Below are 27,576 nucleotides of genomic sequence, written 5' to 3'. Positions count from 1 at the left end.
GGTCCCTGTGGACAGTGTGGGGCCCTGGGACATCCGGAAAGAGGACACAAAGCAGTGTGTGCCTTAATAAGGTAATGTTTACAGAAGTGTCAGGCCGATGCTCCACAGCTCCCAACTCCCAACTCCCAGCACACTGCATACAACACACTACACACAGCACACTGCACACAGCACAGTACACACAGCACACTACACACAACACAGCACACAGCACACTACACACAGCACACTGCACACAGCACACAGCACACAGCACAGTACACACAGCACACTACACACAGCACACTACACACAACACAGTACACACAGCACACTGCATACAGCACACTACACACAGCACACTACACACAGCACACTACATACAACACACTACACACAGCACACTGCACACAGCACACTGCACACAGCACACAGCACACTACACACACACACACACAGTACACACAGCACACTGCATACAGCACACTACACACAGCACACTACACACAGCACAGTACACACAGCACACTACACACAGCACACTGCATACAGCACACTGCACACAGCACACAGCACACTACACACAGCACACTACATACAACACACTACACACAGCACACTACATACAACACACAGCACACACACACATACACACACACACACACACACAGCACACTACAGCACACTACACACAGCACACTACACACAGCACACTGCATACAGCACACTGCACACTACACACAGCACACTACACACACAGCACACAGCACACTACACACAGCACACTGCATACAGCACACTGCACACAGCACACAGCACACTACATACAGCACACTACACACAGCACACTACACACAACACAGTACACACAGCATACAGCACACTGCACACAGCACACTACACACAGCACACTACATACAGCACACAGCACACACACACAGCACACTACACACAGCACACTACACACACAGCACACACAGCACACTACAGCACACTGCACACACACAGCACACTACACACAGCACACTACATACAGCACACACAGCACACACATACATCACACAGCACACTGCATACAGCACACTGCATACAGCACACTACATACAGCACACAGCACACTGCATACAGCACACTGCACACACACTACACAGCACACTACACAGCACACAGCACACTACACACAGCACACTACACACAGCACACTACACACAGCACACTACACACAGCACACTGCACACAGCACACTACATACAACACACTACATACAACACACTGCACACAGCACACTACACACATGCACACAGCACACTACACACAGCACACTACATACAACACACTGCACACAGCACACTACACACAGCACACTACATACACACACAGCACACTACACACAGCACACAGCACACAGCACACTACATACAACACACTACATACAACACACTGCATACAGCACACTGCACACAGCACACTACACACAGCACACTACACACAGCACACTACACACAGCACACACTACACACAGCACACTACACACAGCACACTACACACAGCACACTGCATACAGCACACTGCACACAGCACACTACACACAGCACACTACATACAGCACACAGCACACTGCATACAGCACACTACACACAGCACACTGCATACAGCACACTACACACAGCACACACACTACACACACAGCACACAGCACACTACATACAACACACTACATACAACACACTGCACACAGCACACTACATACAACACACTACATACAACACACTGCACACAGCACACTACATACAGCACACTACATACAACACACTGCACACACAGCACACTGCACACAGCACACTACACACAGCACACTACATACAACACACTGCACACAGCACACTACACACAGCACACTACACACAGCACACTACATACAGCACACTACACACAGCACACTGCACACAGCACACTACATACAACACACTACATACAACACACTGCACACAGCACACTACATACAACACACTACATACAACACACTGCACACAGCACACTGCACACAGCACACAACACACTACACACAGCACACTACACACAGCACACAGCACATTACACACAGCACACAGCACATTACACATCACTGAGAGTGCATCCAAAATGCCACTGCAGGTTACACTGGGAATAGTTCTGCAGACACAGCTCCGTCTATTGCTCCACTGAAGAGAATATGACAGGTTTTATATTTTTATTATTAGTGTCATGAGATAATCAAAGCATAGTTCTACACCAGTAATGTGCAGAGTCTTTTCTGTCAGTTTAAACATTCATTTAAAGAGGTTGTCAAATATTAAAGGTGCTTTTCAAATGATTTCTTATATTTAGAGTTCTACATTCTGGGTATTTACATGTGTAGCCTATATAAATCGCACTAACACTATACTTACAGCCACACTTACTCTTTAATGCTCTAAATGACATTTTGTTGAATCTCTTGATACATAAACACTTTCAGGGGGATTTGTGAGCAATACGCCTGCTTTTAATAGGCTTATAATTAGTTCCCAGGTCCACACTGCCTCCTGGGGAAGATCTGACACCTTTAACACTGGGGCACGTGGCTCAGTGTGGACCCTGTCCGCGTTCTGCACATGGGGCAATACGCACGTGGGTCTGAGGAGCGCACTGTCACTTTGATCAGTTCACAATAGACTGTACATACCTATTTACGCTTACACAGCAGTGCTCTGAAACCTTTTCAGTAAAAGAGCTACACTGGCCCGTCTCAAACCAAAGCAAAGTCAGAGTCACAACTTACAGTCTAGGCTCTAGGGAATGTCAGACAGCTCAATGAGAAGTGGCTCCAGCGGGCCCCCGCTCCTCCGCACGTGGCAGTCTGCCTATGTTGAACTGCGCAAGGAGGCCAAAGTTTCTCCTGTGCGCATCGAAGCTGTTTTAACCCTTTGTAACTACAAATGATGCTCACGCTGCACGAACGAAGCAAACTCATGTATCATAGACTAAGTGCATTGATCAAAGGTCCTCACTTGAGCCGTGCAGACCGCATTCACACTGCATCATGTCCGGATAGATCCAGGCTGCTTTAATCCCAAACTCTCCTAAAACTGCTGTGCTGTGGCCCGAAAGTCATTTGAAGCGGGCCCAGGTCAGGTCCTACAAAGCTGATCCTGGTACTGCTCAGAGCGGGAGGGGACGGGGGACAGCGGTGTGGTGACCATGATGCGCCTGGTCCTTCATTAACAGCATCGTAAAAATCAAAGGTATAAATATTTTCTGCTATTTAATCCATGCATCAGCGCTGACTCACTTTTTTGACAATCTGCCTCATATTCATAGATAGGCCTAATAATCGATTGACGATTATGATTGAATAGCCTTTCTGTGTAGATTCTATATCGTGAGGTAGGCCTACTGCGACAGAGCGCAGCACATAGGTTCAGTATTTCAGTTGGATTAAATATTAAACGCGAGGTCAGGTGTCTTAACAAAAGTTCTAGTTCATCTCTATGGTCGCCAGAGGACGGTGCTCAGCATTGAATGACAATGGCAAACAAAAATAAAATCTTGGCTGAATTGTTGTCATGGAGATATATGACTGCTGTCTGGAGCGTGTTTCCGCAGCCCAGTGTGAGGCTGCAGCTCACAGGACACTTGGATCAGCTGCATTTGTAAAACAGACAGATCCATTAAGAGCCCTACCATGTGGGTTTATCAATGTAAAATCCACATAATTAGCATCTCATGCTTATGTGCAAACGTTCATGGGGGACCCCCAGACTGCTGAAGGTCTGAGAAATTAGTGATGGGCCAAGTGAGTCGACACGTGTCGAGCTGTGTATAAGTTTTTAGAAAAGTCATGTGACCCACGCATCACCTGTGCATGGATCTGTGATCAGGTGTGTCTGTGGTGTGTCTCTGATGGGTCGGTGGTGTCTCTCTGGTGTGTTTGTGGTGGGTAGTTGGTGGGTCGGTGGTGTGTCTGTGGTGTGTCTGTGATGGGTCAGTGGTGTGTTGGTGGTGTGTCTGTGGTGTGTCTTTGATGGGTCTGTGGTGTGTTGGTGGTGTGTCTGTGATGGGTCAGTGGTGTGTCGGTGGTGTGTCTGTGGTGTGTCTCTGATGGGTCGGTGGTGTGTTGGTGGTGTGTCGGTGGTGTGTCTGTGGTGTGTCGGTGGTGTGACTGTGATGGGTCAGTGGTGTGTCTCTGATGGGTCGGTGGTGTGTTGGTGGTGTGTCGGTGGTGTGTCTGTGATGGGTCAGTGGTGTGTCGGTGGTGTGTCTCTAATGGGTCAGTGGTGTGTTGGTGGTGGGTCTGTGGTGGGTCTCATGTCAGGTCTCATGTCAGGAGCTGAACATAGACTGTGGAGCTGAAGCAGGTCATGCAGAGTGAGGTGCGCGAGGCTCAAGTCTGCCGTTGTGTGTCTGTTCATCATCACAAAACCACAGAGAAATAGGCCTGTTCTTCTGTGTGGGCTTGTTTTGATCAGTCAAGTGTAGCTCACTGCAGATCTGCTCAGATCTATATTATTTTAACCTACTTTATTGTACAACAGGCTGTGATTTGCTTTAATGACATAAGATTGCGGCACCTTATTGGTCAGTTCTTTCATTTGTTGGATGTCAGAGCGCAGCTGTCACAAATGACTATGAATGGACAAATTGCTCTGCATCATCCTGCTCACCCACTGCACCAGACTATAGAGGGACAGATAATACTCCCTACAACTGTATAACAACTCACCCACTGCACCAGACTATAGAAGGACAGATAATACTCCCTACAACTGTATAACAACTCACCCACTGCACCAGACTATAGAGGGAGAGATAATACTCCCTACAACTGTATAACAACTCACCCACTGCACCAGACTATAGAGGGACAGATAATACTCCCTACAACTGTACAACAACTCACCCTTGTGTAACAGATAATACTCCCTACAACTGGTCAATTACCCTTTTGTAACTTATAACCCTATGTCCTGTCAATCATTATTTCATCTTTGCACTGTTTTCTCCTTACAATCTCTTGTATATAGCTGATGTAGAAATACAGTAATCCAAATATATTTTATTTCTACATATACATTCATATACTTATTTACTTATTTGACACCAGTCTCTTGTAATGTTTGCTAATTATTTTTAATTAATTACCATTTATATTGTTGCTCTGTTATTATATTATATTGTGAGCTACTGGTTCCAAACTATTTCCCTGATAGATCAATAGTTTTTCTAAGACTAATCAGTAAATTTTCTAAACCACTAGATGGCACTATAGAACACACCAGCACAGTGTTGGAAACGTGTTAAACACACCTTTAAGTGTCATCTACCCATTATTAGTAGTAATGGTAATGTGGTTACCAGGCTGTGGTGACCACAGCGCTCCCTGAGGCAGACCTGTGCTCAGTGATGGGACTTTGAAAATGTATTCAGTTACAGAATACGGCTTTAAATGTATTCTTTAACAGACTCTGTTACTTTGAGTTGCATTCTAAACATGAAAACATTAAAACAGTCTTCTGCATTTCTTTATGGCTAATAACAGAAGGGGAAATCGGACACGTGCAAGGGAAGTTATCCTTTTTTTCTTCACATGCCGAACATGTGGCATAGTTAGAAGCCTCACCTGCATGACCAAATATGACATATTCTTTTGATTTTAGGAAAAGTAATACACAGAATACACTAATTCAGGAATGTGATTCTGTATACATATTATTTAGTTTAGATCCTTTTCACTGTACCCGTGAGTGGTGATGAGGACACACATAACTGGCCAGTGAAAACCCTTATTAGGCTGGGTCATGTTATGTTAATATACGTGTTAATAAACAGTAAATACATGTGGTATGTGGGAACAGTGGTGTTAAGGTGTTCTACGTGCATGTGGGTCTCTTTGAAGGAAAAACAAAATGACATACAAATGTACTCATGGTTTATTACAACTCTTTAAAGAAAATGTCAAATGTAAGTGCAGCTGGAAGGGTTGCCACAGCAGCTTTTTCTTTTTTTTTTTTTAAACACCAGATGCCCTTCTTTCCTGAATCAGTCACATTACTGACTGCCAGCAACCCTCTGGTTCAAAGGCAAATGCTGAAGGTGTTGTACCTCTGCTGTCTGACAGACTAAAGACACAGTGCTTACTGTAAGTTTTTGCACAGGAAGCTTAACTTCAAACAAATCACTTCTTTTTAATTTTTTTTTATTTGGACTCTAAACCTGACTAGACAGCCACTTTCGTACACAAAGAAAACAGGCCAGTCCATTGTAGTTTAGGTCTCAGCAGCAGCTCTGGTCTAAGCACAGTGACAATGTGTGCCTACACCACACAGCAGGCTCCCATAGAAAACGAAAATGTCCTCCTGCAAAAAGAGCACCACCTCCTTCTATAAATGCATTCAAATATTGAATATAAAGTTCCAGTGCAGGAATGTGTCAGCTTTGCCAACAAGCTGCAGGTGAAGGCCAGCAGCAGAAGATGTGAGAGAGCTCCAGACACCAGAGCAATGACCAGACAGTGGATGAGCACTCCCTGTGATGCTGTTCCAGTGAGTCCAGTAGACCTTCTGACTGCCCTCCAGTGTATCTGTGTGTGGGCTCTAGATGTAACCATCCTACACAGTGCGTATATGTGTGAGCTCTAGATGTAGTCGTCCTCCACAGGCTCTCCTGGAGTGTCACAGTGGTGCAGGAACACCACCACCACTCGCTGGAACAGGCCTCTGCGGCTCTGCCTGCGTTCTGAGATCTCTTCCCCAATGGTCTCCATGCAAATGTCTGCTGACAGCTGACCCTTCCTGCGTGGGGCATAGATGGTACCTGACACAAAGCAAAGTTTAGTGGCAGGGGAGTACACAGAACAAAGCCTGATACAGTTGCACTGTGCTTTAGGACCAGAGTTGTGAAACAAACTATGCACATTCACTACTTATAGGTATAGATACGGGCTATAGAGCTCCTCCAGTTGTCATCACAGTCCGGGCATGCACCTCCAAATCCCGCAGTGGAGGGCTGAGAATTCCCATACAAACAAATGGCAAGGGCCATGTGTGAGTGAACAAACTTTATTGGAATATTAGTGATTGTGGATTATTGTTGTGCACCAGGATGAACACATTAGCAAAGATAGAAGAAAGGCTGAGCCTTATACTGGATTTGCAAAGCTCCAGATTGATGATAGAAGTGGATTTCTCCAGCTAAACGTGCAAGCAGCTAATGTTAATCAAACCAGACGTTAATTAAGCTATGAATGTACTTTTATTTATATAAACCACAGTCTCATAACGATTCAAAAACTGAAAGCATTAAATAGCCTATTAATGAGGCAGACAGAGTAAACTAAAGAGAAAGGATTCCAAATGCTTTTTGCTCAACACTGTTAATATGTTTAATATTAATGACTGCTTAGAAATGTGATTTGTAGAAAATAAAATCACAAATTAAAGTTAAATCAATGATTTGTATGTATTAATCGCTTATGTAAATGTAATAAAGATGCTATGTAGTTACAACATCTGCTCATTAGTTAGAGCACATTGTATTTCCGCTATTGAATAAATTGACATCAGTATCAGTAAACGTTATATGTACAGGGCTTTATAATAAAGTCTGTTGTGTTTTTCACAAATACCTCCAAGGACCTTTTTTGATGATAAAAGAAGTGTGCAGATATTGCAGAATTAAGACAAATTCTATGCATTGTATTATTTTCAAATAACACCCTTGCCAGGTGAGAATGTTATGGGTGGTACCCACGTTTAATCTGATTAGTTTTAAGATAAATCATTGTCTACAATTTCCTTTAATGACAAAAAAAACTCTAAAAGCGACTCAGTGCCATTCCTTACCGCTAATCTACCACTGCCAACATGGTGTCCCTGTCACATTTAACATTTCACATGGGTGCAGAAGCTCTATAGCCCCTGTCCTGCTACAGTCACACTGTCACGGGTGCTGGAGTAAGGCCATGGTGTGGATGAGAAACAGAAAATATTGTGGAGGGGTGGGTCAAAATGCTTAACTCAATTCTGCATAATATTAATTGTATTTCTTTATAAAAGCAGTAAATATCATTGTTTTGATGCGCTGGTCAGACTGGTAAGAGTACATGTTATGATGAAGAAATGAAAATGTAAGGCTGCCTTACAAAAAATGTCATCTAAACTAAAAGCAATTCAGCTTTAGTCCATGCATGAAGTAAAATGATAAAATATGCTTATTTTGTAAATGAGCTTAAAACGACCGGTCAGAGTCAACCAAAGGGGTATGTGACCCTGGAGCTGGACAATGCCCACGTCTGCACTAAAGCCCGTTTATTCAGAGAAATAAAGGTGATGTAGCAACTTCAAAGAGAGCAACGTAGACAACAAAGGATCAGATCCAGTTTTTGTCCAATCTAACAAATAATAAAAATTAAGTGTAATAGACACATTGAATATTTAATATATTGTAATTATCAGCAGTTACACATGTGAGGATTTACACTGGACAATTGGCCTTATTGTTTAAATAGGCTATTGACTTAAAGCGTGCATATGCATACGATGAAAATGACTGTTTGTACATTATATACAAACAAAAAAACAAATTTACAATCATGTGACCAAAATTGTGAATTGATCCAATTATTGTAAGACTCACTTGTCTCGTCGTCCTCAAAGTCATAGCGAGCGTAGTTGTTGGGATCTGCTGTTCTTAAGGTTCGCAACCAGGGAAAGTCTGTTATCATGCTGTAGGGGGCACCGTCCACAACCCCTGATAATCGAACACACAATGGCTTCAAAGTGGTTCATTTAGACTTCCAATATTATATCCAAATAAAGGTTATTTTTGGCAGGCCAGTTTGTTGTTTACACATACCACGACATGTTTCAGATGCCTTCTGGATCTGTCTTCAGGAGCATCTCATGATGTTACAGTGACACATCTTGTGGCTGATTTACACAGATTTTGGCACTATTCACCTACCTGTATTGGCAGGGGAATAGAGCCATCTGCAGTCTGACTTTTCCAAGACAGCATTCCAGGTCCTTGAAAGTTGCTAGGCCCCCTCGTCCCTGTTAACTGTCCTGTGGACAAGTTTGTGGATCTCGATAGTCTTAATACAATGTTTGTGTTTGTTGTCCTCCATCCCACTTAGATTTGCACTTTGCCAGTCCATAATATATAGTTGCATGGTAACATGCCAGTTATGTGTTAAACATACATGGGGGAAAACGGGAAGAGCTTTCAGCATAGGTAAAAGAGAACGCAAAGCAGAGTGTGAGAAGGAAACAACAGAGGCAACTACAAGAGCAGCACAGAAAAAAGGAGAACAGGAGAACATCAAATCAGCCATCACTGATCACTGTAAGAGACAGAGATATATCATGGACTGGGAAAGTGCAAAAATAATAGGGATGGAGGACAACAAACACAAAAGTTGAATTAAGAGGGCTATTGAGATCTGGAAACTAGACCACAGGACACTAAACAGGGGACAATCAACCTTCAAGGACCTCGGATGCTGTCCTGGAGAAGTCAGACTGCAGATGGCGCTATTCCCCTAACAATGCAGGTGGGTGAATGGTGCCAAAGTCTGTGTAAATCAGCTGCAAGACACGTCACCGGTCACCGTATAACGTCACGTGACACTTCTGAAGACGAATGCAGAAGGCATCCAAAACATGCCAAGGTATATGTAAACAACATATTGGTCTGTTACAAAGATTTATTTATTTTAAAATACTTTATTTGGATAAAACACACAATGAGATCTGTTGTTACTCTACAAATAAATGACACAGGTTTTACACCTCAGTAGAATGCGTTCAAAGGGGGAGAGGAGAAACATTTAGGACAGCCCTTGTGGTAAATGGAGCATTACCTTCCAGAGTGTAGATGTCCCGACCCCAGGGGTACCGTGAGAACTTCTTCACATCATCCTCTGTGCGGGTGGCCTCTGGGAAGAACTCATACTTGATCAGCTCCCTAACACACAGATTGGATTCATTAATAACCAGGGGTGGATACTCTGTTAGATTTACTTGAATAACTTTTTAAAAGTACTATATGGAGTTTAAAAACACTTCCTGTAGAACTAAATGACACCACAAGCTATAACAAAGCAGGATTGTGTGTTAAATTTGTAAATGAAATAACATAACTCAGCAGATATGTTGTTTCCTCATCGTAAACATAACATAGATGACAAATGAGCATAATATGAGCCTTTTGAAACTGAAGACAGAATGAGCCTTTACCAAAGATGAATCAAGTTCTGTTAACATAATACTTTGAGAAGTAGGACGTGTGAGAGTGGCTCACTGGCTGATGTTTGCGATGGTGTCCATCCAGCTCCGGATGCGCACCTTGTTGCGCATGTTTGGGGGGTTGCTGAACTCATGGACAATCGCAATATGGTAGGGGTATGGCCCCTGGAACAACTGCTGCTCCAGAGCCACCGAGTCGATCTGCACAGGAAAGCAGGGACAGTCAAAAAGCACTTTAAAAAGGCCTGCAACTAGAAGAAGGTTAATTGGAACACACTTGATGCATGGGGCGCATGTAGATGATGCGGTTCCTCTCTGGAGGCACCCTCAGGATCTGGTCCAGGACTTGCTGCATGTTAAGCTTTTTACACTGAGCAAAGTCCATTCTGTTTACAATGGGAGCATTCTCCACCTGCAGCTGCTTCAGCACACGACACCTGGTGGCTGAAAAAAAGAGAGAGGTGGCATTTACAACACACACATTGGGCCCAGCACCACCACTACAAACACTACAAACACATGGGCACAGCACAACCACCACCAAATACACAGCACATCACAACAAACACCACAAACACCTGGGCACAGCAGACACAGGCCTACAGCTTACCATGCACAAACATCATCTTTGGGCAGTCTTTGAGGACTAGGTCTGTGATTCCACAGTTGGTTAGAGTAATGCCCACGAGGTTCTTGCTCTTTAGAGACAGCACCTGCACACATGCACCACAGCAGGTCAGCCCACACATGGATTGGCCTGTATACTTTTTACACAGCTCTACCACTTGGAGATAGCTGTGTTAGCATGTACCTGCACGTGGTCTTCCTCTGTGACAGGGTCTGAGGTGCTTGTTGATTTGTCGACATTGCGTTTTCGCTTCACAAACACTCGTGGCCTAGGTTTGGAGACACCTGTACACAGTCCAAACATTTAGTTCTATTCCATCCCTACAGACCTACAGAGAACAGTGCTGAAAGACAGATCTAAAATGAGTAGAGCGTCTCACCAGTGCCTGCCAGGAGGACCTCCGAGGACATGCGTGAGTAAGAGCGGGTCACCGGTCTGCGGGAACAGGACGTCTCTGGTCTATGAGAGGGACTGTGTGCTCCACTGCTGCACCTGGCCCCAACTCGCCCACTGCCTGCTGCTCCTGTCCTCCTACTGTCTCCTCCTCCTGTCCCTCTGCTGGCTCCACCTCCCATCCCCCTGCCCTCTCCTGCTCCTGTTCCCCTGTTGGCTCCACTTCCTGTCCCTCTGTCCAGTGCGGCCGTTCCACTGGCCCAAGGTCCTGCCCCCCTGCCAGTTCCTGCTCCTGTCCCCCTGTTCTCTGCTGCCCCCTTGCCCTCTACCATCCCACTGGCCTCTCCCGTCTCCGTGCCCTCTCCTGCTGCAGTGTGAGGGTCACTCTTGCCTGTAGGCTCTGTAGTAGGGGGGCGCTGGGTTCTGTCTGTGGCTGCCTTCATGTCAGCTTTGATCTGCTCACTGCTGACCTGACAGCTCTTCTCGGCACTGCTGCGAGTATGGCTCTGTGCACTGCTGCTCCGCCGCAGAGGGGCCTTTCCTTTACCTGCAACATACAACATTCAGCTGAAGAGGCATTTATGTCCGTCATCCTCCCAAAAAACTATTACAAATGCACAAAATTATTAAAAGTACTATATTACGCAAAATTGACTCTCCTTTAGCCATGTTACATGTGTCGTTATCTCCTCAAAAACATACCTAGAGTTGTGTTTTGCTTAATTTACATGTTTCTTTAACTCTTTATTATTAGTCTGTCTACATCTATAAAGCTGAAAATGCTCTGTTCCACCTTGTGATGTCATGAAGCGGTAGTTTTAATTTTTTCATGTTAAGAGCTACCTGTTAAATTTTGTTCAGTAGAGATGAGCAGTTCCAGATCATATTCCAAATATGCAAGGTTTGTGTGAATGAAACAAAGCACAACTTCGGGTATATGATTGGTCAGTACTTGGATGGGAGACAGATGGGAATACTAGGTGCCACAGGGGGGTGCCAGTGGCAAAAACATTGGGTCCTTAGGCAAGACACTTCACCTACATTTTCTAATAAGAAAGTGGAGTGTGAGTATTGGTGGTGGTCGCAGGAGCCGATGGCGCAGATTGGCAGCCTCGCTTACTACTGTGACTACAATAGTAGCTTACAACCACTGAGTGAGGAGAGAATGAATAATGAACTGTAAAGTGCTTTGGGTGTCTTGAAAGGCACAATATAAATGATTAATTAATTAATTAATTAATAAAACAACATTAATGTTGATGGATCCAAAAATAGCATAATGTGGGTCCTTTTCCAGTAATTTTCTGTCTGTAATAGATTTTTTTTCATCTGTCTTTAGTTCAAATCTTATGATCATTTTGAAAAATAACAAGTGGCCTGTGTGATTTGAGGACACAGAGGGCGACACTTATGTGGGCTGTTACTCAACTCAAACTGTCCTGACACTCTGATGACTCACCTGACTTTTGTATTGTCTTTATGTTTCACTACTCAATGTCCTCAGGGACAAATAAAGTGATTTTGATTTGATTTGTTTCTCTCTGACCTTATCGGTGTCAGCAATACCATATACAGCCATGTTCTTGTGATTTTGTCCATGTGCCTGGTCTCGTATACAGTACCTGTCACACAGGACAGTGGCTGGTGTGCACACATGGCCGGAGGCACCCGTGGCCCGTCTTCCTCCTCACTGTCTGAGTCTGAAATTACAAGTGCTGCCCTCTCTGCACGGGTCTGCCACACGCCGCTGGGGCCTACATTCATGACATGAGGAACAGTTCAAGAAACTGCACTTCACTTCAGATAAACAAAGAGTTTTATGCAGTGAAGCCTAATTGGAAAAAAGTGATAGGCACCTGCTTGCTCCCGGTCCATGGGCTGTGGTCCTCCCAGTGAAATGCTGGCCCCTGCAGCAGCACTGTGCTCCTGAGATCCACGCTGTTGCACATCTCTTTCCTCATGTTCGGCCATTCCATTCACCTCCATAACTGTTCACACCAAATAACAAATATTCAGCACAAGATAACTGCCTAGTGTGGTCACAGATGAAGATTACTTCCACACTCAGGTCCTACAGCTAAGATCATAACCTCCTTGAGGCTCAGGCCAAGCAGAGGTGCAGAGCAGGTGATGGTCCAATGATGTTCTGGTGCTGTGACCAGACCATATTATATTATATATAACATATGTTATAAAATGACTGAAAAATTTACACTGGAATTGTAACTCAAAATATAGTGGTATTGAATGCAGTATGGAATATAGTGAATGCAGATTCCCTGACATCCCCACCTAGCTGAGATATACCTCTGTTGTCTTGGGCGTCCTGGTGTAGGTTAACAGGTGAAACTGCTGAAGGAGCTTGGACCTCATGTGGGTGATTGGCTCCAACCTCAGCTGGGGGAGCCTGAGCCTCTTGGGGGAGGTTGATTCCAGCTTCTGCAGGAGGAGCCTGGGCCTCCTGGTGGAGGTCGACCGCAGCGTCTGCAGGAGCAGCCTGGGCCTCCTGGGGGAGGTTGACAGCAGCTTCTGCAGGAGGAGCCTGGGCCTCCTGGGGGAGGTTGTTGTTGTCATCATTGGAATTCTGGTTACTGACCAGAGCAGAAGACACACCAATTCCAGTGCCAGCACTGAGGCCTACTCGGGCACATCCCTACAGAGAAATGCAAAGTGGACTGTAAGCATCGGAACTCACATAATGCTATAATACGAGCTGAGAATGGTTAGGTCAGGTCTGTACAGTCCTGATGGCACATCTACAAGAGTTTAGCATAATATTTCAGTTACAGGTATGTAGCAATGCACTAAACACATTCATGCATGTGTGCTTATCAGTCAATAAAGCAGTTATAGAGGCACACATCTACTCCACCGAAATGATCATTTCAGCTTGTTTGTGGCCTACCTTAGGAGGCTCTCGGAACATCTGGTCAAGGCAGATAAACTCCAGGCAGGGCAGAAGCTCTATGAACTGACAGAAGGACTCTAGTTTGATGGCATGACAGCGGACAAGAGTCAGGTCCACTAGGCGGCTCCAGCGGCACTGATCTGAGGCAAAGAGACTTTTCACACTGCACATCTTCAACAGTCTGGATTGCCCAGAAAGGCCTTTGTGGATTTGGACAACATTTCTCTAGCCAGTCATACTGAGGGAGCTAAAGATTTGATCAGTACAGACTTTCACACTAAATAATATCAGGATTATTTTTAAAGGCACTATGGAACTTTTCTGGTGGAGGGGCTGCCATCTGTTTGTCCACATGCATTCGAATGTTGCTAAAATTTTCCACAGTACAGTGTTAAACTTTATCTCCATGGAAACAAACAGGTAATGCCACCACTAGCTTACAGGTCAGAGATCTGTGACCACTCACAGCAAGAATGCATCTTAATCAGTGTGTTTTTCAATGTGTTTTTTAATGTTTTCAATATTTTTGGGCCTTACCTGTGATCCAGCTGTGGGGGTTGTGCAGGTGGGGGCAGTTGTAGACCACCAGGTATTTGATATTGGTGAAGACCTCATTGACCACTCTGAGGCCTATGTCTGTAATGATGCCAGGGTTCTCAGTGACATCGGCCAAACCGTACTTCACTAGCTCCGCGTGGCTCATTTTACCTGCACACACAAGTTGGGTTTATAGGTTTTAGGGAGACATCACACTGACTGATCCTAAACTTTAGCATTACTACTTTTTCTTCACTTAAATTATACCATGACTTTTAAACCATGGCTTCGCAAAGAGAGGGCCGTGGCTATTAGGGGATTGTTAAAGTTGTCAAAAGAAAATCAGATATTACGGGTGGGATGATTCTCGAAAAAAGATCTTCTGACTCTGGTGTTTCAATTTGATTCAATTCTCATGTTCCCCTCCAAGTGCACGGTGTTGTCATTTTGGCACGGGCAGGAAAAAGTGAAGCCTGAGGTCCTTTCTTAGATAAAGAGAGTAAACAGCTCTTAGGAGGCTTACTGCAGCCATATTCTAACAGAGGTGAATGTTATCTTTCAGGCACTTTTTATTCCAATTCCAATACAATAAATTAATATATATTCTCTATATTTATTCATAATGGCTGATCGCTATGGCTCTATTTCAGTTTAATTATAAGATTTCTTAATTTTATTCAGAAAGTTATTTATTTTTATTATAAGTCATTTGTTTCAGATATTTACAGTATGAACATAAATGAGTTATGCTAACAAAAGTTCTGAGCTTTAATAAAGCATTAGAAAGCATTAAATGTGTTTTAAGGTAAGAAATAATGTTAATTTAAAGAAGTGATCAAAGTTGAAGACAATCGAAAATCGTGAGTCCAAAATCGAAAATCAAATCAAATAGTGGCTTAAGAGAATTCTCCCATCCTTATCAGATACTAATCAATACTATAACTGGTATTGAAACTAGATACTCATTCAGCAAATAAGTACAATATACTAAAAAAGTCACGTTCAGGGCACAGAAATTACAAACCTTTCCTAAATAGGTTAAGAATGATCTGAAGAACAACACAGACTAGCATACACTCATGGGTCCCTATGGAACCTACCTGGATTACCTGGAGATTACACAGATATAAAACAGCAGGGTACCGTAATAAAAAAAAGACGTACTATTTTTTAATGTTGACTAAACTTACAGTTCTGTGTTTTTAATTATCACTGTGGTATTTGAATCCCACACACTTTATCGTTTGATTTGACAGTTGGATCTGATAATGCATGTTTTTTATTTGTGCATGCGTGAACTGATTTGTGAGTGTGTGATATGATTTGTGCATAAGTGTAGTTTAAGTACTCACACTGAAGCAGGAACTCATCCACATAGCCCAGATGGAGTGTCTCAAACTGTGGAAACTCCAGCTCTGCCATCTTCAGGGCAGAAAACACTCCGTCTTTGGTCAGAGATGGCTGGATGCGCAGCTCGTGAAGCCTGGAGGACAGACACAACCATATTAGCATTTGGTCATACGTCTCGTTCCATGTAGATCTTTTAGTTTTTGCTATAGCCACAGTTTGTTTGTTTTTTTTTCTTGAAAAAGGGGTGTTGCATTGAATTCATAGTTGTAAAGCTAAAAGGGTGTGTGGTGGAGATGCATACTCAAGACCACAACACTCAGGGTCCTTTGGAGACAGTGCCCCTTGAAGACACATGTGATGCAGATTAGAGGACACACCATTTAGCATGTCCCTATTGTCCAAGTCTTTACAAAGTTTTCTAGGGGTACCGTAATTTTTGTCCAGGCCAGTTTCATTAGTTTGTTTTTTAAAATTATTCTATTGAACAACAATTCAAAAACAGTGTCTGATTTTCATTGGTTATTTATCAGGAAAATGTTATTTATTATTGCTTTTCTTAATTTCAGGTTATTTCAGTGACCATTGTTGGTTTTTCTTTCAACAATTTTGAACATGTCTGTACATACCATACATAAAACACAGTGGAAGCAGGTAGCTGTGTAGTACCTACATTTCTCCTTTTAGAGGATGAATCAAGTTAAGGCACTTAAGGCATCTTTACTTAGCCTGATTCATCAGCCGGTTTCACTTCATAGAAATCGCCTGATCTTGCAGCGTTAGAATTTGTTCACTCGGCGGTAGGCAGGTATTTTTTTATTTTACCAGTCGCTACTATTTGATTGATTGACAGCATTTATATAGCGCCTTTCAAGATACCCACAGCGCTTTACAGTTCATTATTCAGTCACTCCACACTCAGTGGTGGTAAGCTACTATTGTAGCCACAGCTGCCCTGGGGCAGACCGACAGAAGCGAGGCTGTCAATCTGTACCATCGGCCCCTCCGGCCACCACCATCACTCACACACACACAACTTTCATACTAGGTAATGTGGGTGAAGTGTCTTGCCTAAGGACACAACAACAGTTTTTTTGCCACTGGCGCCTCACTGTGGCACCTGGAATTCCTAGTGGTCTCCCATCCAAGTACTACCCAGGCCCAGCCTGCTTAGCTTCTAAGATCTGACGGGATCAGGCTTTGACAAGCTGGTATGGCCACATACCAGTAGTAGTTGGTAGTCACGTATGTAATGCGCCGCTAACGGGGGTAACTGGTATATTAAGCTTTTCCCAAATCCTGTAGGAAGAAGGACAATAACGTCTTTCCCCATGATAAAATTCACCAAATATTCTCTTTCTTCCGGCTTTAAATCCTCGATCTTGGGAATCGTTGACCACACTGAATATATGGCTCTTCGCTGATTGGCTGGTGCCCGAAAATTTTTGTTTTACATGCTAGTTAATTACTGAAAAGATTATTGTGCATGGATGCACCTCCAGGTATGTTTTTAATGAGAAAATTTGTTAAAACTCCTACCTAGCAGAAGACAAACTCTTTAACTGTTCAAAGCATATGTGTCTAATGATAGAGCAAGTTCGACCATTACGTGTTTCTCATAACTGAGAACATGAACTAAACTAAACAACAGAGGAAATGTGTGGCATGGACGCACGTGTGGTGTGGACTGGAGGCTGCTTATGGTTTCTAAACCCGACAGTACTGATGTCATCTATCATCTGTCTATGTAAATGCACACTCAACATATAACAATAGGCTTTATATTGCAAAATGAAGGATCAGTTAGAGTAAATTTTACAAGTTAGACTCGGAAAGGGAGGGGGGAGATGCGCATTTAGGGGAGCAAAAGCAGTGCAGAGCAGTGGCCAAAGTTGTGGTTCATCCTAAAGGAAAGGCTTTAAAATATTCTATGGACTGTCCTCCCTGCTGTTTTGAGCCAAGTAGCAGAGTTTAAATGTAAAACCTGCGTGCAGCCGTGATGATTAGGTAGCCTAGGTCCACTTCCAGAGCATTCTTGCAGGCTCCAAACACAATGGTGTGAAGGTTCCGAAATCCTCCTAGACACACATACAGGGTCAGAGGTACTAGGTCATTTACATTTGAGGTAAACAGCTATTGCTCAAAATATGTATTATCCCAGGAGGGTCTTTTGTTAGTGAAGCATAAGACACAGTATAATAATGACTCAAATATGTAATTATTATGTAATTATCTACAACTCCAATGCCACTGGAGAATAATATAGGGTTGTCAAAAGTTGAAAATTAGATTCTAAATCGGTATTATCGACAGTAGATAATCCTTTAATCAAGTATGAACCAACTATAGAACCTACCAGGATGACTGAAGACACAGAGTTTACCATGAACGTGGAATCAGTACTGAGTATCGAGTCTATTGTTTAGTATCAAAATAGAGTTTGAAATTTTTGTATTGTGACACTTAAACAATATAATAAGAAAAAATTTAAAGAACCATGAAGTCGTTATTTTCTGGTGATTGGCCCATGTGTAGAGCTCACCTGACCTCCAACTGTCCTCCACCACGTGCTGGATAAGGCCTCCCAAAAAAGGCACCCTCACCAGCTCCAGCTGCTCCAGGCTGCGTGCGGAGGCCAGCCCCGTCACTAGAGGCACATATTTAAGCGAGTTGGTGGGTCCGGCACAGTTCTTCATGACAAACGTCTTGAGGTTGACACACAGGAAATCCTTAAAGGGCTGTGGTTTGGTCAGACGAACCCATTTTAAGGAGAGATGACGCAGCATGGCCACGCAAGGGATCTCAGGAACATTCACTCCTGCATCAAACACAAGCCTTAGTGAGAAGTTGATTAAAAATGCATGCTGGTGGTTTCCATTTAAAATGACTATATTATTTTTTATTATCATGTTAATTAAGAAATTATATATTATTAATCTGACTTCCTTATTTAGTAGAGATTAATAAATTATGATCTGTAATTAATTAATCTAATTAATCTCATTTTAATCTCACCTAAAAATTGCTGAGAAAAGCCTTCAATGAGGTATTTTCATTTAAATTCATTATTACATTATTGTGGCAGATCAAAAGACTGATATAGATTTAAAAAAGTGACTTTATAAAGTCATTTATTGTTTAACAAATCTCTCCAAATTGGCTGTTGAGCCCAAGTCTCCATGAATAAGAAACAGTTTGCTGTAAAGTAAAGACGAGGAAATCTGAACATAATAACTTTTGTCTACTTAAAGACAATAAAAAGTCCAGTCTTTCCTTAACCATATTAAAAATATTATTGATAGAGAAATGCTTTATATATGAGATCACTGGTTTTAGTCCTTGTTTTAGTCCTGGTTTAGACCTGCTTTAGTCCTAGTTTAGTCCTGGTTTTAGTCCTGGTTTTAGTCCTGGTTTAGACCTGGTTTAGACCTGGTTTTAGTTCTGGTTTTAGTTCTGGTTTTAGTTCTGGTTTAGTCCTGGACTGGATTAGTCCTGGTTTTAGTCTTGGTGTTAGTTCTGGTTTAGAGGCGCACAGGAGGAAGCGCAGAAAACACGATCCACACGCGGCGCACGGGAGCACGTCGGTGTCTGTGCATTAACTACGGAAGGAAACGTGGTCCGCGCGTTCTGAGGTTAATGACGATGATGAAGGTGTGTGTTTGTTTGTGTTTGTGTGTGTGTTTGTGTGCGTGTCCCCTCATGTGGCAGGTCACTATAGGACAGTAGTGCAGACATCATGAGTCTATGCAGGTTGTTTTCACCAGTGACATTTAAGTTGTAGGCGATATTATATTTGTTATTTTCTTTTATATTTCACGTCGGGAGAATAATTTCCAAGACACGAATGCGTTTTTACCTGTGCACTGCTGACTCTGTTCTACTGGCTCTTCGACCTCATCCATTGTGTGACTGACGCCGCCAACGTTAACATGACGTTTACGTCGCTGTTACTGCGCACGTTTTGTGCGGGTTTCCGGCAATGAGTGGAATTACCGAAATAAAAAAAATTTATAAATGTGTTTTTTGTGTGTGTGTTTGTGTTGTTGTTGTCCCAACAACACATAAAAACAGGTTTTATAAGAAAGCAACTCGCATACAGAAACACTAAAGTTAGAGATTAAAAATGAGATTAACACGATTAAAAAACATAATGCGCTAAATATGACTGTAATTAATTAATCGCAATTAACGCGATAATTTGACACCCCTATTTATAATACAGATTTCATTGATCTAATCCCAAGTTTAACCAGCGTCTGCTCTGACTCTGACTAATCAGTCACAGAAGGCCCAGGTCCACTTAATCAGGTTTAACAGGTTGAATGATGTGACTTGTGTTCATTTCTACTTTACATTTATTTGACTCACAAAACGTAAAAACCTGTAATCACCCATTCATGGATCATACTTTATTCTATTTAACTCATGTACACTTTTAAAATGTGATTTATGTGGGTTACATAGCTTTCAACATTTTAGATTAGCAAAAAAAGCAATTAGCGAATTTAATCTGAAATCAAATACTAAAATTAGCATTTAATTTTTTTTAGACTGCTCCTCTACACTTCTTTTATATTAAACCTGACATCCACAGTCACATGACTTCCTGTGAATCCTCTTTTATGGGATCCACTGATAAAGTCTTGTGTCTTCTCTGAGTTTTTTTTTTTTTTTTTTTTTTTTTAACTCTGCTCCAAACCTGCTTAGTGAAACAGAAAAGTATGATTTGTCTCATATTAACCCAGAGTTTACTCTGAAACCCAGAGGTTACTGAACGTACTTTGTGAAACAGGACCATTATCATTATTGTTAGTATCCTTGTTATCATAATACACAGAGAGCAAGAATCTTTGGTTGTATTTGTGTGTTTGCCATCAGCACAACGTGGCCTTGGGCAGATCTGTGTCATGTGAAAGAGCCCAGGTCCAGAAATACTGTTAATAAGTAAGGTAAGTAAGGTAAATACAACTCTGTTCAGCTGTTAGTTTCACTGTGGACCTTCATCTTTCTCATTGACAAACACAGAGCCAATGCTGCGTGTGTACATCCTGCTGCAGCTCTCGGTGGAACTGCCTTTGCTTGACACGTGGCTGTGGGTTCGCAAGGTTACGCACGTAAACACTATTTTGTCCTACGCGAACGTAAAAACTGCAGTTTTTGGACGTGCTACGTGGGTACCACCAGGGCCCTGCACACAACCGTCCCCCAACCAGGCCGGAACCACTTCCTGATCTAAATGCTCCCCCTCACTGATATATGCATACATTCACAAGCACACATGCATGCACGCACCTGCCTGCACAGGAACGTACATACATATCCACATACATACAAGCCTGCACACACACTCAGGCACACATTCACACACATGAACCCATACTCATCCATGGCTTTAAAAAGTTGTCTATATAATAATAATCTATATTTACTTCAGCAATATATGGCCCATTTCCAGCTGTACGTCTGTATGGGTGTCACAGCAGCACTGAGTAGAACTCACCCACAAGGTGCAGGGTTTGGATCTTGGCTGTCACAGGGATGGTCAGCTTGTTCTCAGGAGGAATGGGAAATGCTCCATTGCGGTTGCGAAACTTTCCCAATATATGAACCTGTGGCATGTAGTTCCATATGGCTTCCACCAATTCCAGGTGCGAGGTCTCCACTCCCTGAAAATACACAATTAAAGGGGGGCTGACCTATTAAAAAATGGGTGAAGAAACATATTTGAACCTAGGAATTTTGTTCATTAAATTTAAATTGAAAGAGGGTCTTCAGAGGAACTAACTCATATGAAATAACAACTATATAGAATATTGTGTAAGTTATTAATGTGGACATTGATGCAAAAGAGTAAAACAGAAATATACAGTACATGTACAAATGGTGAGATGATCAATTCAAAAATACATTATATATTATACCATCTCACACTTTGAGGATCTCAGGGACCAGCCTCCTGCTGGTGCCCAGAGTTGGGACTAAACATCAGCATTTCTGTTTCATGCAGCTATAAAAGAGGGAGGAGAGGGAGCAGTCCAAAAACACAAACAGAAAAGCCTGATGAAGGCACTATGTGCATGAATTGTGCTGTACTTGCCTTGTTTAAATATGTTAAGTACACTCTATTGTGCCCATAGGGAACTTTTCTTCTGCATTTACTCCGTCCTTTAATGCTACTGTGGCAGCCTATCAAGAGCAGTTGGACCCATCTCCAAATCTTAAACTAGTCTTGGTCAGGACTACCTTAGCTGGAGGATTTGACCTATTGTGCATGATTTGGATTAATGTGAAACCAGAGTGCCTGGAGAAAACATGCAAACTTGGGAGTCAAAGTAAAATGGTTTTAAGATTCTGGGCACACTGATACATGTTCATTTTTCCACAGCTCCAATGGGGGTGTGACACTGACCATAAGGTTCGGGCAAGCCTGCAGAGCCTCCAGCAGTCCTGGGATACTAAAGGCCTCATAGCCCCTGACCCTCCTCCTCTCTAGAAAGCATGGGTGCAGCCCATACAGCTGCTCCACCTCCGGCATCTTCTTCAGGAGAATCTGGAAACTGCTATCTGTGAAACCTAGAACAGACAATGACCAGCATATATGAGACAAGCTACCCCCACCAGTATATGTCCACTACTCTGTGGAAGTCAGTGAACTTATTGTTTTAAATGAATATTTCAATTTAAAATGCCCGACCATCTCAGATGTGACTGAAAAAATTCTAGGAGGTTCACACACTTTCCAACAGGAAAACTCCATAAATTTTAGCTCCCAACTCCTTATAGTTTTGTCATTAAAAGATATTTTGTCACCTCTGCCCTGACCTGTTTTGAGCAGAGTTGTTCAAGGAACCACTTTCAGATTGTTGTAAAAATCTAAAAAAAAAACTATTTAAGGTAGGTCCTTCAAATTTTCAAGGGTTAAAATTTGTCAGATGTACTTGTAGAATCTTGGACTTTTACACATGTGCTTTTGATTTATCACAGATTTCTGGGGGCTTGAATTTGCTAAAAAAATTTTACTCTTCAAATTTGAGGGCATCTTTGAAGGACTGTGGAAAGTGCAATTTTAAAGACAGAGGTTTGATATTGAACATGCATCTTCCCACACACACTGTGTACTTTGTATTTTAAAACAGCCTCTGTGATGAACGCTCCACAAGATATTAAGTGTTAAAAATGGAAAAAATAAATTTGTTGCCATCTTTACCACGTTGTACCAAAAAAAATGACAGAACCCACCAACATCAAATGGACTGTTTCAGAAAGACTTGACGTCTGTTTTTAACATATCCAAAATTTGTGATGGTGTTCAGTCTGATTTTTGCAAAATGAATTTGTGAAAATGTGGTGTCCGCATACATGCAGAGCATTCATGGACTATGAAGGCACTTTCAGAAGCTAAGAAAACACTCAGAATATTTGACACACAGCTTAAATTCAACAAAATGCTTGATTTGATGACTCAACTTCCACATTCGGAGATTTGGCATGGAATGACCCCATAATGATCCACGGGTGTGATAGATTATGACTATATAGCAGACACACGCACAATAACTATATTCCCCTGCCTTGCACCTTACCATATTCCACAAGTATTTTTAAATTGTTAGGTTCATTCACTATTTTTGTATTAGCAGTTTCACTAACAGCAATTTCACTAACATACATGTATTCTTTAGGATAATAAATTTGATTCCATTCATGGTGAGTGAAGGTGATGATCTGCAATAAAAGCAGAGTTACCTGAGGGCATATAGTCCCACCAGCGGCCCGCGCATAGGTCCACCACCCTGAGCACACGCAGGTATAGAGACACCGCCTCCCGGAGCTTTCGGGATAAACACTCCATCGAGATTATGTCCTTCAATGGGAGATACCTAAAAACACAAGATAGAAAATACTATGAAGGACAACAGCTAAAATGTGACTTGTATTCGGTTAATGTAAAAGGTGCATGTGCAACTTTTCTGGTTGGGATTACACTATTGCATAGGTGGGTAGAGTAGTCAAAAATTTTACTCAAATTAAAGTAATGTTATTCCTAAATAATATTACTCAAGTAGAATTACAAAGTAGTGGTCCGAGACATTACTCAAGTATTCCTTTGCATTTGAGCGCAGACACATGAAACATATTAAAGAGCTGCAAATTTCACCAAAAGTTCAAATTTTTCAACCAGCCTAAACAAGTGTCCACTATAGATAAGGCTGTAAACTATACAACTCTCACAATGTGACATTATAACAAATTTAGAGATAAAGATAATAATAAATGTGATGCTGTTGTGATAAGCGCAGATAAGTACATGGGAGAGAGTACCTGAAGATATGACAGAGGAGCTCATGGGAGAGCTGGTTGACGTAGTCTTTGTCCTCCTCTGGATGGGGCTGCTGTGCTTCATGGGTGTGCTTCACAAGCTGCAGTCTGGATACTTTCTTTCTGGGAGCCATCTCACCCTCTCCTCCTTAGTCTTTGGACTTAGCACATCAGTCACAATTCTAAAAACATTCGTGTAATCATTATCCTTTGACTGATACCTGTGTATCATAAACAGGATCCAAATAGGATATGCTCAATTACTGAAGTGAAATTTATGAGTCTGATCATTGTCTTCTCTTTTATAGAGCTTGCATTTAGTCTATTATTTGACACAATATCACCATTTTGGTTTGGCAATCTGACTATTAAACTAAAGTCACAAATACTGAATTTGACCAAGAATGTTGGGAAATGTTTTAAGGAGACAGTTGTGAAGGAAGGTCAATGGTGGCTGACCCCACTCACATCCTACATCAAGAGTTTCAGTTACCATCCACATCGTATGAAACTTTTTTTGTGTGTGTGTGCATGAAAGGTGCAGAGCGCAACTTTTCTGATGTCTCAATTGCTTTGCCTGGAATCTTACATGGTATGACATTAAAAAAATCATTAACTAAGCATTTGTTCATTATAGACGTTTCTATTGGTCAAAAATACAATATTTCCTTCTGTGAACAGGGGCGACTCTCCACAGATTTGAACTGTAATGTAGTGTCGTGCTGTAACCTGCTTGTCTCCCTTGTGACAGATAAATGTTCTACATTATAAATTAAACCCTTAGCCAAAGCAATAACATTTCCATGTAGACAAGCAGGTGGTGGACCCTCTACTAAAAATGTTACACAATGCACCTTTAATGATGGAGTGATGTGGATTAAATGACAGATGCTAGAGCAATTGTTTAGCAAACAAATTTCTACTTTTGGGGTGAGAATGTACAAAATATTTTTAGACATGTGCAATTCAGTATATGTTTAAGCAGTAGGACTGGGCGCTGTTTGTAACTGCTGAAAAGTATTAATGAACTGGTTGAGAATTTGTGTACTGTATCAGATCATGTTAAAATCATGGTGATGCTGCAGCTCTTGGTGTTGTGAGTGTGGAGTGATGCCTCTGTCTGTTGTTGTGTTTTGTACCCACTGCTTGTCTGACAAGAATTTCTCCATAATGTAGACAATAAAGGCAAATCATCTAATCTAATTTAATCTGATGTTAGTTTCTCAGGATCTTATCGTATCATGAGTCTGATAGGTATCGATAGGTATAGGTATGCTGTATTGGACCGGTCATGAGCTCTGGGTAATGACCGAAAGGACAAGATCATTGATACAAACGCTCAAAATGAGTTTTCTCTGAAGGGTGGCTGGGCGCTCCCTTAGAGATAGGGTGAGGAGCTCAGTCACACGGGAGGAGCTTGGAGTAGAGCCGCTGCTCCTCCACATTGAGAGGAGACAGCTGAAGTGGCTCGGGCATCTGTTCCGGATGCCTCCTGGACACCTCCCTCGGGAGGTGTTCAGGGCATGTCCCGCCGGGAGGAGGCCCCGGGGAAGACCCAGGACATGCTGGAGGGACTATGTCTCTCGGCTGCCCTGGGAACATCTCGGGATCCCCCCGGAAGAGCTGGAGGAAGTGTGTGTGGAGAGGGAAGTCTGGGAGTCCCTTCTCAGACTGCTGCCCCCAAGACCCGACCCCGGATAAGCGGAAGAAAATGGATGGATGGAGTCTGATAGGGTACACTATGTAGCCTGGGTTGTAGTCATTATTCATTAGTCATTATTAAGTAGGTGACTGAATGTATCAGAAGTTTACTACTACTACTACTACTACTACACAGATACACAAACACTTCATAGTCTGTTAGGTCTGTAGATCTGTCCTCAGTGACTCATTATGTTTATAGGTGTTGCAAGGATTCATTTAGACTCAAACAAAGACAGCTCCCTCTAAACTGAGCAGATCCCAGAGCAATGTCCACGGTCTGCATGCAGTTTAGGAGACAGTCCAGCACAACAACCACTGCGCAGTGTTGGCGTGTTTAGTGCGTTAGTGACAGCAGAAATCCGCGCAGTGCTATGTGCAACAACGAGACTTGTTTTTGTTAGCTACAGTTAGCATGCCGTGGGTTCCCATGGCTCAGACAAGTACTTTCTCCTCTGAATTAACTTTGTGCAGTATGTTGTTAAAGTGAAAAGCAGGATCTAACCTGTGGGTCCCTCGCGGTCAGCTGTTATCTCTTGACCGATTCCATCTGAGGCGTAAAACTGGGCAAGAGATCGAAGTGTTTGGATCTGTGAGTTGCTCCTTCCGCTCCGTCACGAACCGTCCGTCTGCTGGACTCTTCCCGCTACTGCCCCGCACGGCCAGGAGGTTTTTCTTATTTACACACAAAACATATAGTCAAGCCCAAAATGATTCATACATAAATTTGTCAGGAATTTTGACTTAAAGTTACTTTTATTCAACCAGCATGTTTTTTCTTGATTGGAAATGACACAGGCATCTCCCAGATGATAATAAGACGATGTACAAGAAGCATTATTGTGGAAAAAAATATTTCTCAGCTTTTATTTACATTTGAACAAAAAGTGGCATGTCCAGAATTATTCATACAGTTCTCGATAATCAACAGAAAAGCCTTTATTGGCTATTACAGTAATCCAATGCTTTCTATAATTGCTGATCAATTTTTTGCAAGTCTCCACGGATATTTTTGCCCAGTCATCTTTAGCGGTGAGCTCCAATGTTTTCAGATTGGAGGGTCTCGTTGCCATCATCCTGATCTTTAGCTCCCTCCACAGATTCTCAGTTGGATTCAAATCAGGACTCTGGCCGGGCCACTGCAAAACGGTAATGTTTCTGACTAATAACCATTTCTTCACCACTTTTGCAGTGTGCTTTGGGTCAGTGTCGTGGTGAAATGTCCACTGGTGCCCAAGTCCAAGTTCCTCTGCAGGCTGCCTGATGTTGATGTTGAGAACCTTGATCTGTTGCTCTTTGTTCATGGTGCTGTTTACTGTGATTAGACTCCCTGCCCCACTGGCTGAAAAAACATCTCCAGAGTATTAGGTTCCCACCATCAGGTTTGACAGTGGGGATGTTGTTCTTAGGGTTGAGGACTTCTCCTTTTTTACACCAAATCATCAATACATCATTGTGGCCAAACAATTAAATTTTTGTTTCATCTGACCATAAAACAAAAG

At 42.4% G+C, this 27,576-nt stretch overlaps 1 protein-coding gene and 1 pseudogene across 2 annotated transcripts; both read right to left on the bottom strand.

Annotated features, from left to right (window-relative positions):
* Positions 1 to 5,909: 5,909 nt before the first annotated feature.
* Positions 5,910 to 26,719, bottom strand: fbxo38 (F-box protein 38). 2 transcript variants are annotated; one of them, XM_020919974.2, is made up of 21 exons: positions 26,580 to 26,719; positions 24,377 to 24,555; positions 23,801 to 23,934; positions 22,464 to 22,627; positions 21,555 to 21,720; positions 18,597 to 18,872; positions 18,039 to 18,132; positions 16,060 to 16,190; positions 14,708 to 14,878; positions 14,168 to 14,310; positions 13,570 to 13,915; positions 13,119 to 13,250; positions 12,885 to 13,016; positions 11,249 to 11,809; positions 11,053 to 11,153; positions 10,852 to 10,954; positions 10,519 to 10,685; positions 10,297 to 10,442; positions 9,857 to 9,960; positions 8,632 to 8,745; positions 5,910 to 6,810 (listed from the first exon to the last, which is right to left on the bottom strand). In XM_020919974.2, exons 2-21 carry the CDS (start codon positions 24,505 to 24,507, stop codon positions 6,632 to 6,634), a joined length of 3,495 nt encoding a protein of 1,164 aa, XP_020775633.1. In that variant the 5' UTR covers positions 24,508 to 24,555; positions 26,580 to 26,719; the 3' UTR covers positions 5,910 to 6,631. The 2 variants fall into 2 exon arrangements, with proteins under 2 accessions (XP_020775633.1, XP_055015274.1); XM_055159299.1 differs by lacking the exons at positions 22,464 to 22,627; positions 23,801 to 23,934; positions 24,377 to 24,555; positions 26,580 to 26,719 and adding an exon at positions 21,976 to 22,312.
* On the bottom strand, positions 17,163 to 17,279 carry LOC129410746 (5S ribosomal RNA; annotated as a pseudogene).
* Positions 26,720 to 27,576: the final 857 nt, after the last annotated feature.

The sequence above is a fragment of the Boleophthalmus pectinirostris genome, unplaced genomic scaffold (assembly GCF_026225935.1).
Source record: "Boleophthalmus pectinirostris isolate CB_2022bp ecotype Guang Dong unplaced genomic scaffold, ASM2622593v1 HiC_scaffold_23, whole genome shotgun sequence".
Classification (NCBI taxonomy): domain Eukaryota; kingdom Metazoa; phylum Chordata; class Actinopteri; order Gobiiformes; family Gobiidae; genus Boleophthalmus; species Boleophthalmus pectinirostris.
Note: the sequence above shows the minus strand (reverse complement) of the source record. Positions and strands in the feature narration are given on the sequence as shown.

What these genes read in the sequence shown, in the direction of transcription:
- fbxo38 (XM_020919974.2), bottom strand. Translation starts at nt 24,507, where the DNA reads ATGGCTCCCAGAAAGAAAGTATCCAGACTGCAGCTTGTGAAGCACACC. An exon ending in TGTTCCGAGAGCCTCCTAAG is followed by an intron (nt 13,916 to 14,167) that starts GTAGGCCACAAA and finishes ATTTCTCTGTAG; the next exon opens with GGATGTGCCCGAGTAGGCCT. An exon ending in AAAGATGATGTTTGTGCATG is followed by an intron (nt 10,686 to 10,851) that starts GTAAGCTGTAGG and finishes TCTTTTTTTCAG; the next exon opens with CCACCAGGTGTCGTGTGCTG.